Below are 20,123 nucleotides of genomic sequence, written 5' to 3'. Positions count from 1 at the left end.
TGTCAGATTTGAATTATTTTGAATAATCAGATAACGCTTAAGCCTAATTATTACGACACATATAAAAATGCTTATTGAAAATAATAGTATTTTATAAAAAACTATATTTATACGCGACATAACGATGTAAATGCAATGATTTGTTATACAATTCGCATTTATTTAATAATCTTGATATAAAATTTTGACAAATAATTTATTAAAGCGATTGTTTTTCATTTCAGATTAAATTTTTAGCTCATGGTCGTTAATTACTGTTTCTTGATATCATTGATATTTCAACATTGTCAACTTTCAAAAGGGAGAATCCATTATTGCGCCGAGCGTAGGAAGGTGAAATATGATACAGCAGTTTTCACAATCTTGAAGAGAAAAACGATCGACATTGTAAGTACAAAAAATTAAAATATGAAATTGACTGATTGTATATAAAATTGAAAATTCATCTCAAGAAATGTATTTTAATTATATCGAAGAACGGATATAAAATAATTAATTTTTCCGAATGAATATTATTAATTATATTATACAAATATTATTATTATTAAATATTATAATATTATTATGTATCCTGTGTCGTTTAATTACTCGGAACGAATCATCTTACCGTAGCGTATGTTTCCATGCATAAAACAAACATACCGCCGGCCGTTAATACACAAGGCGAATGCGTCTTCATCATCATGAAAAGAACGAGCTTTTTCGTTCTAGGAGATGCATCATACCAGTTTAAATTTACTCTGCAATTATTATAGAAAAATTTTCTAACAGCCTTGCTGAGCCATTCAAATTTCGAAGCCAATTGTTATCCTCATGCATTATAAATATCATTTCCCGTTCACATAATTTAATATTAAGTATCTTATTTTTTTACGTATAATGTCCGTACAGACTAGTATGAAGAAGATATCCGCTATAATCCATTAATTTCTGAGCATTCAAACATTCCAAGCATAGATGGAATAATAACGCCCACGACACTGCTATTAATTTAAAAAGTTCAGACGGGTCGTTCAATTTTGTCACAGCCTAAACAATAATTATATTAATTGCAATGGAAACTGAGTAAATATTCTATCGCAAAGATAATATTATAAATATCTAAATAATAATTAAAGATATGTAAATCGAATAATGATATTTATATGATTATATTATATGCGATGGAAAAAGAGTTTATGTGCCTTTAATGTATATAAATAAATCATGGATTAGCGATATTATTTTTCCAATCGTTTATATTTGAAGATCTACTGCTAAATTAATTGACAATATTCATTATTGATTGATTACCATAATAATAAATTACCATAATATAATAATAATAACGATAATATTACCATAATACTAAATATGAGACACACACATACCCCAACACCTGTGATGCTTATAGCTATCATATTAAGTCCAGTATGAAACAAAATATATTTGGAATACGCAGCTTCTATGAGATTGACGAGCCTTGATTCAAATATAAGAAAAATGTAACACGCTTGATATTATAAAAATTGATCAGTTAAGAATATTCGCGTGATTATTTATTTGTTTTAATATTATAGAAATAAACGAAGCATTTGATTCCTCGTCGATGGATCATTGGGTTACTAATGACAAGTTTAAAATAATATTTTAAAATTATTTTGTAAAACTCATGTTCGATAATCGAAACAAATATTTTACCTGTATCATACATATGTTTTATCTATAGAAACATCAAATTAATTTTATTTTAAAAATACTTTTCCTTTTTCTTTTAATTATCATAAATATTATTATATTAATTATATAAATAATATTTTTTAATAAGTAGTATTATAATTAATTTTTAATTAATAGTATTTTTTTATAAATAATATTTTTCAATTATAAATATTATTATATTAATTATATTGATAATATTTTTTTAAAGAGGAAAACATAAAATAATGATGTATAAATATTATCATAATTAAAATCCATTATAAATGTTATTCTGCGACATGTATAACAGAGCTTTTTGTCAGGAGTCAAAATTGATCCAGGTTTCGTTGTTCGAGGAAATATTCAAGGGAAAATAAAAATCGCAAAACAAATGTATACAAATGACACGAACCTTATAGCAGCTCTATGATCATGAACACATTGTATCATATTTCGATACGCCTTATCCTCCACAACCGAAAGATTGGCATCTGTCAATTCCCCTTGTAACGCTCGTTTTATTCGCGAACTATTAGAATAATAATGATCAATCTAAGAGACAACTCTTTCACCAAAGTCTCTCTTTCTAAGGAAGACTATTACTCACCCGGTTATGATAAACATTCCGCAAGCGTGTTGCACAAATATCACTAACATCGCATCGGTCGCGACTATGGAAGTGACGCAGATTAAAACGGTGAGATACCCGTGAATTAAAATCGGAAAGTAATATTTATCAATGTCAACGTAATATTCGACTCTGTGCAACATTGGTCGAGTTTCGTTAGCAACGTGAAGAATTAACGCTGGCAAAGGCGTCAACATAAATATCACCATTACTATATACAACGTGTCTAGAAAGAAAATATCAATGAAAAATATAGACAATTGTTGATTGATTAAATAAATAGCAAAAATTTCTTATATCGTCATTTACTGACAAATGTAAATAATCGAGAATTTTCTGCCGCTGTCCGCGTACTTTTGAAGAATTTCTATATCGCCGGAGTTTCGTAACGAGCGAAAATCAGCTTGTATCTGATCAAGCAATGTTCTCATCTGTATAAATTTACAATTGTGCAAATTATTTTTCAGTGGAAGGTTTGTGTTGACAGTAATGCTTGGAATATATTACACGAATAAAAGCGATTCCGAGAAAAATACATGATAATAGCACCTACCTCATTCACACATAACATGGAATTCATTATTTTCGTTATACCTGATATGTCAATCATTATCGGAGTAAGGCACTCGATTACGATTTCCATGTCGTGAATATAGGAGAACATACTGCATAACTTAAACGAAGTAATCAATGCGATTACGAGGATGGAAAATAATTAAATTAAATCCAAATAATACAATAATAATTAAATATCTTTTTACTGACATTTTATTGCGACGCCATTTATTTGTTTCTCTCTTTATCAGTTATTTTTAAATTATTTGTAATCTTTATACTGACATTTTATTTTGATTTTCCTCATGAACACTTTACATTTCACATTTAACTTTAACTTGTATTTTTTTATTTTTTTTTGTTTATTGTAAATATTTCATAATATATGGTTAATTCAAATAGACTGAGCCTCATTATCATAGACTTAATGCCTCATTACTATTGAACTTATAATAATTAAATAATTAAATAAAATTAAATCCAATGCAAGCAGATAAATGAATGATGATTTACGGATTTATTTTTCCGAAATAAAAGCTGTACAACATTAATCGTTGCTATACCTTCGTAAGAAGTTGCGAACAGGTTATAGTCGTTATGACAATAGTTATAATATAGTTCGTCTTGGACGATTGGTAAGGCCATTGGCCAATTGCTGACAGCAAAATTTTATTCACTCTGTAGTTACGACCATCGAAGAAGTCCATTTTCCTTAAATTAGAGCACTGAGAGAAAGCATCATAGGATCCCTTTGATCCCTACCATGTCCACTAGTTATATCTTACTGTGTTAACAATTCTTTGTGTAGCTCGACTTTTGCAATAATTCTGCCAATTATACTTATAGCCAATGCAAATGATTGCTGAATATAGCTAATACTGTAGTCTGATGTTCGTTTATGTAAAATAAAATCATCAAAATTTCCTACCACTTTGTCTCTATTAGCCATCATTTAGATTGAAAGTATCAATTTTCAGAGTGTTTCTTCATCTGACATTGTTTTGAATCTCTTTCTTTATCGCGTATCGAGGAACTGAAGAGCATATAGAGAGAACAAAGCTGAAAACACTTAATCAATATATCCATTATTGTCAAGTAACGACGATACATGAGCAAAGACTTTGCTTTTTTTCATAAAGAAAATTTGTAGAAAAATGCCTGATGAAGAGTGCCAACCATCGCGACATGGATATTGCAATTTAGTAGTGTATAATTATTTCTTTAAGAATATATAAAAATATAAATATATAAATTTAAAAAAATATTATAATAATAAAAATTATATATATATAAATTTTATATATATATATATATATATATATATATAAAATTATATATATATATATATATATATAAAATTATATATATATATATATATAAATTTAAAAAAATATTATAATAATAAAAATTATATATATATATATAAATTTAAACAAAATATTATAATAATAATATGTTTATCAAATATCGAATTAATAAAGCAATGTTATGTTATCGTATGTTATTGTTATATTATTATTGTTATATATTTATGTTGTTATATACATTCCGTGTCTGATAACTTTTTGCAGTCCGGAAATGTGAAGATAGATTGGTTCCAATGAAGAAGATCCTCTCAGAAATATATTTTACACATATATGTAAAATACAGAGATAATTTTTTAAATATGAAACTAGATTAACTTAAACTAAAAAGAAAGACCTTATATCATTTTGTAAAATTCGCAGAAAAATGGGATATAAAGAGAAAGAGGACACCCACACACACGCAGATCTTTAAATATGTACAAGAGTAGCATAAAACTCTGCTATTTTTGACTTAATATTAAATATTAAAATTTTACTAAATTTTACGTATTATTTTCGTTCTAGATGTATACAAGTTGACACGTGTAGAAGAACAGATTAGAATATTACGACGATAAGCCCAGCGATCGAAAAGAGATAATAGAAGTCAATAGAAACACGATTATCGGCATTTACGAAGATACAGGATTGCTCTTGTACGTAAGTGTACATATCTGAATGAAAGATATCTATAAAGATATCTTTTTAGTATAATGTGCTATGTGGGTTAATTCATATTCGATATTTATCTTAAAATGTATATATTAACATAAAATCTAAAGTATTTTTTTTCTTCTATGAGTCTAGTGTTAGAAAGAGGATGCTGGTCATATGCACACATTCAGAGAGCGTACATGTGCTCCAGATTAGAGCTCTAGATAAGTACATATTTAAAGGTCTAACACAGATCGCTTTGATTGTGTGTATGTGGGCATCCTTTTCCTGTTTATATCCCATTTTTTGCGAATTTTACAAAATGATATAAGGCCTTTCTTTTTAGTTTAAGTTAATCTAGCTTTATTTTTGAAAAATTATCTCTGTATTTTACATATATATGTAAAATATATATTTCTGGGATATACAGGGTGTCCCAGACCACCCGTACACTCCTTTTAAAATGAAAATAAATGGCTTTTATCAAAAGTCGCGAATAATTTTTAAGTGAATCGGGTACGCTCTATCAAATGGTAATATTTTCAACTTTTGATTCCGATCTATACCGAATACACTACCTGGAACGGAAGTTGAATTTTTTGGGGAACATGGTACGTTTTATTACAGATTCGAATTGTACGTGAGAAAATAAGAAACTTTTTTAAAGGCACCTAAAAGTGCCTCTGTCAATCTTAAAATTGAAATTCATTATTTCATCAGTTACTTTCAAAGTCAATTTTAAGATTGACAGAGGCACTTTTAGAAAAAACGTTTGATACAAAAGTTTCTTATTTTTTCACGTACAATTCGAATCTGTAATAAAAAGTATCATGTTCCCCTAAAAAAACGCAACTTCCGATCCGGATGGCATATTTCCAGTCGGAATCAAAAGTTGAAAATATTACCATTTGATAGAGCGTACTCGATTTACTTAAAAATTGTTCGAGATTTTTTATAAAAGCCATTTATTTTCATCTTAAAAGGGATGTGCGGATAGTCTGGGATATATAGCACCCTGTATATATATATATATTTCTGGGAGGACTTTCCTTCTTAATCCTTTGAAGGGTTTCCTCCTAATTCCTTTGAATCAATCTTCACACTTCGGGACTGCAAAAAGTTATCAGATATCCTGTATATAACATACATATACATGTATAATCAATGTATCATTATATTATTTTCGAAAAACTCTTAAAATAATATTTTTTTAAACACACACACATACGTTTTAAATATTATATATAATTATACTCCGTAAAATATACCGCAAATAATGTGCGACGCAATTCGAATATCATAAGAAAATTTTAATAGGTTCAGGATTTTTCCACGTGGTTATGGAGCCATATGGCTCTCGAGAACGATTTGTTCCCGAAAGTGTCGAAACTGAAAACAGCAATAGTCGATCTATCACGCGCTCGTCACGCACTCCACCCTATGGATAAAGTTTTTAATTGGATGTGGAATTAAATAGAAAGCTGACGAAAGGTTAATGACTGTATGACGAGGGTACTTTCAATCATGGTTGAAGTTTTAAAAATGTATCCGCGATTACTGAAAAATATACGTGTATAGAATTTCTTTTTTAATATACATTTATAATTAAGGATTCTCCACATCTCCACATCTGTATACTCATATAAACATGGTTGCATGCATCTTCTTTTGTATATTTTTCATAAAAATTATCAAGTCATTTATCGCGTAATATATTATAATTGTTTCTCAAAACAGTTCAATTTAAAATAAAAATATAATGCAGTCTCGAATTTCTCCATTTCTCCATATCACCATTTCTCCATTTCTCCACATCCCCATATCTGTATACTCATGTAAACATGGCCGCATGCATCTTCTTTTATATATTTTTATATATTTTATATATTCTTTTTATATATTTTCATAAAAATTATCAAGTCATTTATCGCATAAATTTAATATATTATGATTGTTTCTCAAAATATTTCAATTTAAATTAAAAATACAATTTCAATGCAGTCTCGAATTAACATTTTCCCATTTCTCCACATCTCCACATCTCCACATCTCCATTTCTCCATATCTCAATTTTTCCATTTCTCCACATCTCCATATCTGTATACTCATGCAAACATGGTCGCATGCATCATCTTTTATATATTTTCATAAAAATTGTCGTGTCAGCCATCGCGTCGCTCGTAATATATTATGATTGTTTCCCAAAACAGTTCAATTCAAATTAAAAATATAACTTCAATGCAGTCTCGAGTTGACATATCTCCACTTCTCCACATCTCCATTTCCCCATTTCTTCATATCTCCACATCTAAAAATCGCGTCCATAGTGACCAGAATTTCCGTATTTATAGCATTGTATATTTGTATCTCGAGTTGGTCGCGCGTGTTTAGTATCAAATTTATTTTTATTAGAGAAGCCGGGTGCTCGTGTGATAGACGATTCGATAAGCTTCTCTTCCGCGCTCGCGTCGTTTATCGCTTTTTGGAGCGTGGTGTATCTTTGTGAACGCACGAGAATTTTTAATTCATCTCGCAATCCAATTTGGAAGTTTATTAGAGCCTGTTTTTTAATTGTTTCTTGTATGGCTTGTTTGAATGAAGGAGGTCATTCTTTCTCCTTCCACCATAGATTCATATAATCCTATTTTAAAAAAGGCGTTAAGTCGATTCTCGAAAATCTCGAAGTAATATTGCCTATTTTCCGCGATGCCGATTGGTTCTTTTATTGCACTCAATTCATAGTGAGCAGCTGTCATTTGCGATTATTACAAATTTTGACAGCTTGTGTGACAGTGAGAAATGTATATATAATAAAAGGGAATAAATGGCACGCGCGAAGCGCGTGTTTTGCGTTGTTTAGTACAATTAAAATATCAATGTTAAATTATAATTAAAATACAATTATAACTATTTATAATTTACAATTTACAAATTTATGATGCTATTAATATCAAATAATAATATTCCATTTATTCAAATATTTAATAACATCGATATAATAATTTGATATTGATAGCATTAACATTTAGATTTAATATTATATTTGATTTAATACACATATATTTTTAACTTTTAAAATAAAATATAACATGTTATTTCTTAAACGTTAATAATTATATAATTTCTTTAATATTTCTGAAGATAATTTTGATAATTTAAATTTCACTTTTAAAACATTTTTATTCTTAAAACATGTTATATTTACTTTTACAACGTTCTTAAAAATAAATTCAACTTAATTAAAATAATTTTAATTAGGATTATTGGAATATTAAAAGAAAGAATGAATCTTACTTAATAGTCCTAATAATCCTACTATTAAAGGATTCTTTTAGGATAATTTTAATTGCTTTAACAATCCTACTATTAAAAAATTCTAATAATCTTAGAGTTCTATCAACCCTAATATCGATAGAAGAATTCTAATGATTTTATTTAATAGCCTTAACAATCCTACTTCCTAATTAATTAAAATTATACGAGATTTGAGGAACCTATCTCTAATCATCACCTTACCATGTATATATATTTTAGTCACGTGCCCTAATCGCGTGCCCTAACAGCATGCCCTAATCGCGTGCCCTAACCGCGTGCCCTAACCGCGTGCCCTAACCGCGTACCCTAACCTCTTCAGGCCAGTTGAACCTACTTTTCGTTTCCCCTGGCCACTTTCTTTCTCGATCTCTAATCAGAGATCGAAGAAGGAGCTAATTACTCCTTCTTTTGTCGGATAATTACCAGCAAAAAAAGCGTGAAATATTTAGGCTCCATTTAGTAAGGATCGTTTGATTTCATGATCGCTCGTTAAATACTGAATATAACTTTATTTTAACTGAAATAAAGCCAAATTACTACAAATTTCTATAAATTATATTTTATAATAAAGTATATAATTAATGTGTGTATATTTATCATATTACAAATTATTTAATTAATTAATCGTTTGGCTTTATATTAAGTTAAAGTAAAATTTAAAGACAATATCTACAAACAAATTCTACGATGGATGAGCTGTGAGCAATTCATCAAAATTAGCAATTTATCAAAAATTGATAAAATTGTTAATGCGTGTTCTTTATTTAATAAATTAGACAAAAAACCTTTACAAAAAAATCTTTTCTTGATCTCTTCTCTTTTTAATTAATATTTTAATTTATTTTCGCAATAGATGCAAAGCATCTATTAATTTAATTTAATAATATAAGCATTAATTTAATTTAATAAAATAAGCATCTGTTAATTTAATTTAATAATATCTAATTAATTTAATTTAATTATTTAATTTAATTTATTTAATTTAATCCATCCTAGCTCTTCCATTTTAAGGCAACGGATTTATCTACAATTTACAATCTACATCTACATCTGTAATCTCTACGAATCCGTTACCTTAAAGTTAAATAGAAATTTTTTTCACTCACCGGCACTGATGCGCAACAGCGGAGTTGTTGTTATCGAAGCTGGTTGTCTGTAACATACAAATATAAAATTCATTTATAATAACGCTTACAAAATGCAATTAATATTTTAAAAAATTTCTATTGCGTAGAATTTTATACTCGATGTGTAAAATAATAAGCAGATAAACACGTATGAAAAAATTTTATAAATTTTTGAAATTGTATTTTAAATAGAAAATTTTATATGACTTTTATAAAAATCTTTCTCTTTAATTCATTTAAATAATAAGATCGAATTACTGTTTGTTTATAACAAGTTAACGATTTACAACAATTAATATATAAATAATAGATATTCACCATCAGGTTGCTCCGCCGATGTAAGATGCCTCTCCCAGGCCTCCTCCTCCTCTCATGTTGTTGACGTGCGATAAACGACTTTTAACGATACTCCCGCACTCGCGAGCGATATTTTTATATCGCTATTTTCGTTATTTTACGCGCGATACTGAACGGCACTCCCGTACTATTTCGATGCGATTAAAAATTTTATATTTGATCGCGCGATGTTCTTAATATGTGTATATCTTTAACGGCACTCCCGGTTTTGGTACGAGCGAAAATCCCATTTCACTTACAAGAATTACAACAACGCGAAAACGCGACGTGTTGACGAAGCGCTTGCCGTCCGCGGCACGTTGACAGCACCGACGACGCGAAAGGGTACTTAGCTTCCCATTCAGGCACCTTAAAATTTATCATAAATTGAAAAATTTAAGATAAACCTCAAGACACCGTCCAGGTACTAAGCCCTCCCACCGCGACAAGGTGTACCCCATGGGAGGGTTATATTATATTATATATAATCTTATATATAATATAATATATAATTAATTTTGTAATATACTATATAAATTTTAATTCGCAAATATAAACGATAAATAAAAATATAAAAGATAAGAGAAAATCTATTATATAAAGCAATGTTCAAAATAATTGTTAGAGAAAGAATTTGATAATATGTGGAACGTCTCACATCACTACCTCGCTGCTCGAAGGCCACTGAGGGAATGATCATAGGTCATAAACATTACCGGTACTGTTTATATCGTCAAAGTTGACTATGTAGGGAGAGAATTTGATAATATATGACACGTCATTACTTTATTGTTCAAGGTTACTGTGCGAATTATCGTAAGTCATAAAACGTCGTTGAAATATTCTATGAGTAATTGTCGATTAAGAAAATTTAAAGCATTGGTCGAAATTTGTTTAATTTTAATAAGTATCGTTAAAGAAATTATTATAATAAGCATCAATAATCGAAAGATCATAATAAAATTAATTTCTTTATCTACTTTTATGTTCTTTTTTTTCAATTTTTATTCGCAGTAATTAATGATTGCGATTCGATAAAGATTTATCGTTGATACATTTTTATGACGTTTATCATAAGTTAATTTATTTTTAATTATTAATAATTATATCAAATTATGTTTCGATACTAATCGTAATCGTGTTTAGAAAAAATAATCGATAATATGCGAAGCGTTTCGCATCACTATTTTATCGCTCGAGTGTCACTATGCGAATGATAATAAAGCTATAACATATTAATAACAGCGCGCTATTATTTATGTTGCCAAAGTCGAACACCGTGTTATTGATAATTCGTTGCCGAAATATTTTACGTACTATAACATATACTGTTATACACGAAAATATTAAATTGTAAAAGTTTTACAATTTATAGATTAATTATTAACGATTATTTATTAAACAATTAATTAACATACGAAGCATTTCCCATCGTTACTTTACTGCTCGAATGTCACCGAACAAATGATAGCAAAACCGTAACGTACAAACAATAACACACTATTGTTTATTGTCATCAAAGTCAAACATAATGTTATTGATAATTCGTTGTCAAAATATTTTATACACTATAAACAATTATAAAACAATTTATATAAAACAATTTATTGATTAAAATTGATTATTTATTAAACAATTTATCATGGAGCCTTCGTTATGCTAATTATTTGCATCTATAATTCGATTGTTTTACTTCGTGTTCTCTAACAATTTAAATTATATTTACATTGTCAAGTAGAACGATAAGATAACACGGATGAAATATGTTTGTGACTCTAAATATTAAAATAATAATTATTGTCCGTAAAAATCGCAACGATCGAAGCGATTATTTAATATTTTGAATTTCTATAATTTAATCGATTCTCGATTAAATTGTATATTGTTTAATTAACAAGGATTGAGAAAATTTAAAGTATTGTTCGAAATATATTTAATTAACAGCAGATCGAAAGATCATTACATAATTAATTTGTTTATCCTCTTTTATATATCTCCTGTTTCAATTTTTAATTACGATTCGATAAAATTTATGGTTGCGATACACTTTCATATTGTTAATTAATTTTTAATTAATTAATTAATTAATTAATATTTAAAGCAAATTATGTTTCGATACTAATCTTAATCGTCTTTAGTAAGAAAATTACAATATTCGAAGCGTTTCTCACTACTTTATTATTCAAATGTATTTAAAGTTATTATTTTTTCATATATATATAACAGTTAAAATAGTAGGTTTATGAAAAAAATGCATATAACTTTTTTTGTAGAGTTTTTCAGCAACATTTATATTTTATTTTCTGCTTAACATTTTTTTACTCAAATCAATATTTCCAGAGATAAAAAGCATTAAAATTGTAAAATTCTTTTGTTAATAACTTTTTAATAAACAACGAGCGACGGCTAAAATATCACATTCTATTTAAACTTATACTATCCCTATGTAATTACATATTAATTAACCTTGAGAGGGCCAGAAAGCCACTTAAGTGGCTCAAAAAATTTTTTTCCAATTTTTGTTTGAAAATATGTATCCAAGTATTTTTAACGTCTCTGATGAAGAATCCGTTATTATATTTTCGGATAAATCCAATCAAAATGTTCCCTGATAACACTTATAATCCTGCGCAGTAAATCATAAAATTAGCTGCATAGTAAGTTTATAAACAATGAATATCATAGTTGATGACCATGAACACGTTATCAGATTTACATAATTTGAAATTGGTGTCAAAACGACATAGCTTGACAATATTGATAAAAAAAAATTTTCTTGACAATATTGATAAAAAAGATTTTTAGCATAACTGTTTCCCAAATTTGTCTTGTTTTCTCATTTTTGTAGAGCCGTCTTGAGCTGTCATTTTGAAATATCAAAATATGATAGAGGGTTCGTAATCAACAATTTGAAAAACCCTAAGTACATATTTTTAGCAATATTATCCTGCATTTTTTGAGAAATGTATATATAATAAAAGGGAATAAATGGAAACGCGCGCTTTGCGTTGTATAGTTTCAGTAAAAACGCAATAAATATTAAAAAATACATCTCTGCACTAGCTAAGCTCAAATTGTAATATTTCACTCAATTTCTTACTCAAAATACATCAAAAGTGAATATATATTCATCAATATTGATTTTCAACCACTCTTTGCTGGGATTACATACAAAACATCCTTAAATAGGTCGCAATATATCTCTCGAAAAAAGTCGCATATTGTTTGTCGGACATGTTTAAATGTCCATTTGGTATCGATTAAATTACTTTGCTCGTCCGATTGCAAGGTGTCTTTCTTCTCGAGTGCACTCGAGTTCCCTTCTCCTCGACTTTATCACGAAATCTCCCGCCTCACCAACACCTTATACCTTCCCCCAAACTGTATCGCGATTCATATAAGATTATTAAAAATCCTCTATCAACGGCATCGCAAACGCGCACGTGCGTACGTGAGAAAGAAAGAGAGGGACATGTGTAATTAATTTTCATCCAACATCGCTTTTATTTCATTCGCAACGAAGAAATCGAAAGACAGCTGTACGTACCGTTCTTTGAGCAAAAAAATATAATATTTAATTTTCTGTCAGATTTCATCATCATAAACTTCTTATTGATGCTTTCTATATTTCCTTGTCTCTGCTATTAATTGTCTCATAATTTATTTATCTTATGCTATTAATTGTCTATAAATATAATTTAATTATCTTACGCTATTAATTATCTATAAATAACAATCACACTTTCAGGAACTTTTCTAAAATGTTTGAGACGTTATTATATTATAATTTTTTATATTATTATTATTTTACTTTATATTATTATTATTTTACTTATATTATTATTTTTTATATTATTATTTTACTCTGGTTTGAGAATAAAAATTTGAAGTTTGGAATCATTCTATCTTCGGATCTTGGCGTATCTCAATCTTATGATAGAAAATCGAACATGAAGATTTTGTTTCGAATGCAATCTCTCGGAGAACTTCCTTCCGGCGCCGTGCGCATCTTTATCCCAAAATCTCCCGCCCTCGGTTGGTCGGCAGGCACCTTGCGGCTCCTCTCGTTATGCTTTCGTAGACGGATGCCACGCGCGCCGAGTCTGGGCCCGTTCCGTTCCGAGGGGTAGGTCCCCGAGGGAGATGGATATCGCTAATTGTCTCAAGGCGAGTGGGCCTTGTGATGGTAACAGCACGCGACCGTTGTATTCTACTGCCTTTTCCCTCCCTTTCCTCCTTCTGTCGATCTTCTATTCGCATCATCCGCTTTTACAATTCCTCTATTTACAAGATGTTCAATCGACCGCGTATCGATATTGATTGATCATGCTCGGATATTCTTGATATTTTATGAACGTTATATCGCCACGTATTTGTGTCAGGTATTATGATAAGAATAATTGACAATAATCCAGAATAAATGAAAATAAATAATGATTATTAGAAGAAGAAAACATACATTAAATTATTCAATGATATGTTATTTAAAATCGTGTAAAATGAAAATTATATACAGATATAATTTTCATTTTAAAATTCGAAATTTTGATAAAAATGAAACATCCTTTATGTATATACAGGGTGTCCCAGACTTAACAAATCAACTGTTAATGGTAGATTCCTGAGATCATTTGGAAACAAAAATCTTAATACCAAAATGTTGAAGAAGATGTAGTTTCGGCGATATCGATAGAGAGATCAATATAAAATAAAAAAATAGAATTCTGCAGTGAAGGCGATTGTGTCTTCGATGCGACAGTAGTCAGTAGTTTGAACATTTTTATGAAGTCTTCCTCGACATTTTAATATTAGAATTTTCGTCTTCAAATGATCTCAGGAATCTGCTATTGATGGCTGATTCGTTAAGTCTGGAACATCCTGTATATTCTATCTATATCAGCTGTTCATATTTTATCTCTTTCAGAATTTAAAAACTATTCAATTTTATCAAAATATCCTCTCTCTTTTTACTTGTCGCTGTCTTTTTGATTTTGCGATAAAAACTTGAGGAAACATCGATTATTTTGAAAAATTCGATTTTATCTGATATGACAATATTATACAATTAATTATATGAAAATAATTGATAGAATCTAATATTTTAATTTAATAGGATATTAATCCTATCTTTCTTAGAAATAATAAATTCAAACAAATCGAGGCAAAAATACATAAAATCATAAAATACATAAAATTGTATTTAATCACTTTAAGGATGTTATGTACAATCTCAGCAAAAAGTAGCTGAAAATCAATATTGACGAATATATCCACTTTTGATGTATTTTGAGTATGAAACATTGTATGAAATATCAATTTGATCTTAGCTACAATGCAGAGATGTATTTTTTAATATTTATTGCGTTTTTACTCAAATATTTCGAATTTTGTTAATCGAAATGATTAACTTTTGTCAGAGAATTTCGTCTTGTGACAGATACATGGCTTCATTGAATAATATTTAATATCTTTTTAACCAGTTAGTAATTGTATAATATTATTTGATCAAATATTTCCTCTGTATCTAAACTTTTGCAAATTTTAAACAAATTCTGAATATTATTTCCATGTGTTTTTATCATTTGAATCGACGTAATTACGTTTCCCATAAGAACACATGTTAATTCGGTGCAAATTAAAATCCTTATAACTTGTGATCGCTTTAGTAAATCGATTTAAAAATTGTACTGAAGATTCTAAACATATGTAAGGACATTTTGTACAATTTTCATTAAATTCTCAATATAATAATTTAATTTTTTATATAATAATTTTTGAAAGTAGATACAAAACATCCTTAATATTTATCAAAGTTTCCTGTACGAATCAAAAATTCTAACGCTAGATTACATTTTTATGTAACATCGATTTATCGATTTATCGACCTATGCGATCGTTTGAAAAGGAAAATCTTAATTAGCAAAGGATCGTAATTGAAAACCTGCAATCGTACGCTATTTTAGTCTATATATTTTCAGATTATAAAGGACGAGAAACCGCGTTTGCGAGGATCGTGATGCCCGGTTTCCTCTTCCCGTCGCGGTTCATCTTCGTTGTTCTTTTCATACTGCCTACACACAAATGTGGCGAATATAATACACATATAGTTATTACACGTGGCGTGGTTTCTATTGTGAAGGCATCTGTCGTTCCGCCATCGGTCGTCGTGACGAACCAAACGCTGACAGCGGAGGAAGAAAAAAGGCGGGAAATCGGAAATTAAAAATTAATTACACACTGCCGCAGTACTTTGTCATCGGATCAACGTCGGAAAACTCATAAGAAGAAGTATCTGCGATATTGTAATGGAGTAAGTATTCGACAAGTTCAACAATTATTTTCGGATGAAAAACTCGACACGCCTTTCAATCAACTTCTAATCAACGTTGCATAAAGACAAATAATTACCGATATTATTTTGTCAATTTTCGCTCTTCTTACATCTTTGCTACATCTGTAGCGATAATAAATAGAACATATTTGAAAATCGGCGCATTTCTTTCTCTTTTTGTTTAAGGCCACCGACCGCTTTTTGGCGAACCGCGGTGGCTCGCAGCGCGGGCGTGTCTGTGGAGCGGTCATCGGACAACCTGAGGAGAAGAGGGGTGCAGAAGGAAGCCGAATGAGCCGCTGCCAGGTGTACGCATCGTTTATATGGATAGGTAGAAAACAAGGTGGGTACCATATGTTGATCTGCTGACGGACGCTCCGGCACGCGCCGAGCGCACTTAAACTCGAGCCTTTACACCGCGAGGATCGGACCTATCGGTGTCCACCCTGGTGCCCTTTTACCGATCCGACTCGACGAGCGTCTCTGACAGTCTTCACTCTCGACGCTTCTTTTTCACGAGACCCGCGAGATAAAAAAATTGGAAGTGAACGGAGGAAGATTATCAATGAAGAGATTAACGCGAGAGAAGTCGATCGGATTTCACGTAGGAGGTGGTGTGCCAGATAATAAATTTGACATTTGACATTTCTATTCTATTTTATATCTCATTAAAAATACGGTCATAATTTAATTGGACGAGCAAATACGACAATAATTTTGCGATAAAAGGCCAAAAAGAGAGACCAAATAAATGTGAAATTATTTACCGCGATGTATATTAAGACTAGCGCTAGAAACATATTTTTCTGATACCTAAATGCCATTACTTGGTTGCGTGAAAAATTCAACAGAATGTGAATCAGCAGTGATGGATGGTGCTCTGATTCTTTCCTCAGCGGGACATCAAGAAAATTTGAAGATTGCAGAAAAATCATGAAAATTCGCTCATGTGAAAGGTATTTCCTCGCCTTTTGCTACGAACCCCATTTAATGAAACAACTTTGACGAAGCATTCTCGCTGAATCGACTTAAAACGCCAATCTACAATCATGGCCCTGCTGTCGAATCATCACTGCAATTACCAGAACACGCAGTCCGAGATGCTGACACCCACGTACGCCAATTCAGCGGGGAGCTACGACCCTCTGTATCCGTCACCGTACAACTCACCCAGCTACGATTCCACCAGAATCGCGTATAGAGATAATTGCACGCACGAGAACGAACTTACGCCGCGAAGGGAGGTCGAGACGCTGGATTACACCAAGGACGTAGTGCCGGAATACACGAAGACCCCGGAGGGATACGATCGAGGAGCTTATGGCGTCCTGACGCCTGTCACCCCGCAGAGGTAATCACTGTAGATTCTATCGGGAGGTTTGTTAGGAGAGGAAATTTCGCGCAGAAATCGTCATTCTCTCGGAAATTTGTTAGATACGAGCCGCCGCATTCGATGGATCAGACAAGATCGCCGCGATCGATGTTGTACGAGGAAAGTTCGATGAACTATCATACCCCATCCTACTGCTACGAGACTCCTCCGCAGGAACCGAGGTATCAGCCCCTGGAGAATAGCAAACCAATCATCACGATCGTAGAATCTCGCGCCAGTTGCTGGGAACCCATCATCTCGACGCAGGTAACTATTAATTTATTAATTTATTAATTCGAATTATAAAACTTAATAAATTAATTAATTATAAAACTTAACAAAACGATCAATTATATCATTCTGATAGGAACTAAGTAATTTTTCGCTAATAAAGACATCAGTCGCTGTATTTTAAATACTATTTTATATTTTATTAACACTATTTTATTTTATATTATTATTTCGAATAAAAATATTTCATACGTGCATTGTACAAGAATAATTTTTATTTTAAAAATACTTCTCTTTCTTTTTTAATTATTATATACAAGTAATTTTTAAAAAGAAGAAAATAAAATTTTTAAGAATATAATATACAATATATATGAAATTAAAATTATATAAATTTATAAATTTATTATATATATTATATTATTATATATATATAATTATATAAAATTATATGAAACTAAAATTATATAAAATTATATAAATTATATAAAATTACATAAATATTTTGTGATATAAAAGAAATTTTATTACAAGTCAAAATTGACTCAACATCTGTTCATATTTCAAGAGTAAAATATTTAAAAGCTTAATCATATTAATTAGCCCTAACTATTTATATAAACAATTAATTCGAAATAAAATTTAATAGAATGCCCAATTTTATTGCCTTGAATTAAGTATTATGCAAGACAATATTTTTAGTTAATTTTAGTTATTTAAATTTATATTCATATTATAATTATATTTTTAGTTATTTTAGATTAAGCGATAATTGAAAATATATGCCAAGTGCATGCGATTCATTTGCTCGATCCGCAAACATTTTCCAGAAAATGCCGACGACACCGCCGGTGAGCCCGCGAAAAGGTCGGCGAAGATCGCGCGACGTTCCACCGTCGCCAACGGTGCTCAAACGTCGTCGTCTTGCCGCAAATGCACGTGAAAGACGACGTATGAACGGACTGAACGACGCCTTCGACAAGTTGCGCGAGGTCGTGCCGAGCCTTGGAACCGATCACAAGCTCAGCAAGTTCGAGACTCTACAGATGGCACAGAGCTACATAGCCGCCTTGTGCGATCTTCTGCAGAGGCACGATAGCAAGAGATAGAATGGAAAACGCAAGTACCATTATATATGTTTTTTATCCTCTGTTCGCTCGAATTTAATGTCATCGAAGATGAATATTTGATTACTTGAATCTGACCTTCAAGAAAAAAGTCTTAGTATAATCTAATCAATCTAATCTGTTCCTTTTTTATGAGAAAATCTGAATAAAATTTTTTAATAATTTTCTTAACTTTAAGAATAATTTTCTCCTAAGCTTCTAAACAGATAGATTAGACTATTGTTGAATTGTGAATTCCAGAATTGAAAAGCCAGTCATAGAAGTTTAATACGTTTTGTGAACAGCCAATGTTTTATGAATAGTTAATTAATTGTAGAAAGCGATAAATATGTAGTTACTAATCATTAATTTATTATATAGCTTTAGAATATAAATCAAAACGCACAGATTATATTTCAATCAATATCCAAAAATGTGACAAGCCATTTACGGCATATATTGTAATAAGACTGAAAATTGTATAGTTAGTACTATCATCATAAACAATAATTTGTGAGTGATTTTACTAATAACTATCATTATTATGCGATAAGTGGCGATAATTTAATTATATTTGTGTTTAATTATATTTTTAATATACAATACGATATGCTACAAATTTTTGCAAAAAGTATATATTTTTTATAATCTCTTATAATTTGGAATATTTCTAATTTTCATAAATAAAAACATCAAAAATAACTAGTTTTTTTTTTAGATAAATATGTGCGTCTGTATTTTATAATATATATTATATTTTAAGAAGACGAAACAGCTAAAGATCCAAAGAGTAAGCAACAGTTTAAAAATGTATTAGATTTAATTGTAAGATATATAACTAATATATATTCCTCTATTAATATTTCAATTTTACTAAAGCTTAAAAAATGTAATTTTTTAATTATTTTTCGAAGATATTAGACAAAATTAAACTATAATTTCTCTCTCTTATTATATTAGTTCTTATAAAAATATTTCTCTAGCTAAGGAAAGTTTTTATGTATAAGATTATTGTGCTATTCTCTTTGACGAGTCATAAAACTTGTAAATCGTTCATTGTAAATTTATTATTACTATTGTATCTAGTCAAGAGATTATTACGATTATCAACTTTAATAATATCTAAAACGCCAAAGAAATTTAAAAGGGCAAAGACATTGTAAAGAATAATGGCGAAAAATTGTATTCAAACTTATTATATAATCGACCAAAGATTTTATAAATAAATAAGAAGCGTTATAAATGTATTAAATAAGCAGATACGTCATCACATGTACCTCGTAAGACGATTGATTTATTAGATTTATAGAATACAGATAATCATAAGATGTTAATTGTAATAAATAACATGGTTTTGTATGATTTTGTACACTATTGTAAATAAAAAAACCTATGCAAGAAAAATCAGATTAAAATATAATTAATAATTGTCATTTTCTGC

The 20,123-nt window shown here is 29.7% G+C and overlaps 2 protein-coding genes across 3 annotated transcripts; one reads left to right on the top strand and one right to left on the bottom strand.

The window, feature by feature from the left end:
- Positions 1–230: 230 nt before the first annotated feature.
- On the bottom strand, positions 231–3,609 carry LOC105259523 (odorant receptor 4-like). Its single transcript, XM_020030088.2, has 9 exons — positions 3,427–3,609; positions 2,862–2,981; positions 2,622–2,739; positions 2,288–2,534; positions 2,093–2,209; positions 1,371–1,461; positions 890–1,029; positions 608–740; positions 231–362 (listed from the first exon to the last, which is right to left on the bottom strand). Exons 1-9 carry the CDS (start codon positions 3,568–3,570, stop codon positions 312–314), a joined length of 1,161 nt encoding a protein of 386 aa, XP_019885647.1. The 5' UTR covers positions 3,571–3,609; the 3' UTR covers positions 231–311.
- Positions 3,610–16,284: 12,675 nt separating this feature from the next.
- On the top strand, positions 16,285–19,020 carry LOC105259520 (pancreas transcription factor 1 subunit alpha). 2 transcript variants are annotated; one of them, XM_025409435.1, is made up of 4 exons: positions 16,285–16,316; positions 16,870–17,324; positions 17,408–17,612; positions 18,407–18,685. In XM_025409435.1, exons 2-4 carry the CDS (start codon positions 17,023–17,025, stop codon positions 18,683–18,685), a joined length of 786 nt encoding a protein of 261 aa, XP_025265220.1. In that variant the 5' UTR covers positions 16,285–16,316; positions 16,870–17,022. The 2 variants fall into 2 exon arrangements, with proteins under 2 accessions (XP_025265220.1, XP_011269805.1); XM_011271503.3 differs by lacking the exon at positions 16,285–16,316 and having other exon boundaries at positions 17,023–17,324; positions 18,407–19,020.
- Positions 19,021–20,123: the final 1,103 nt, after the last annotated feature.

This window comes from Camponotus floridanus, unplaced genomic scaffold, assembly GCF_003227725.1.
Source record: "Camponotus floridanus strain SB8 unplaced genomic scaffold, Cflo_v7.5 scaffold10, whole genome shotgun sequence".
NCBI classification, from domain to species: domain Eukaryota; kingdom Metazoa; phylum Arthropoda; class Insecta; order Hymenoptera; family Formicidae; genus Camponotus; species Camponotus floridanus.
The sequence above is the reverse complement of the archived record's forward strand: the minus strand, read 5'-3'. Positions and strand labels throughout refer to the sequence as shown.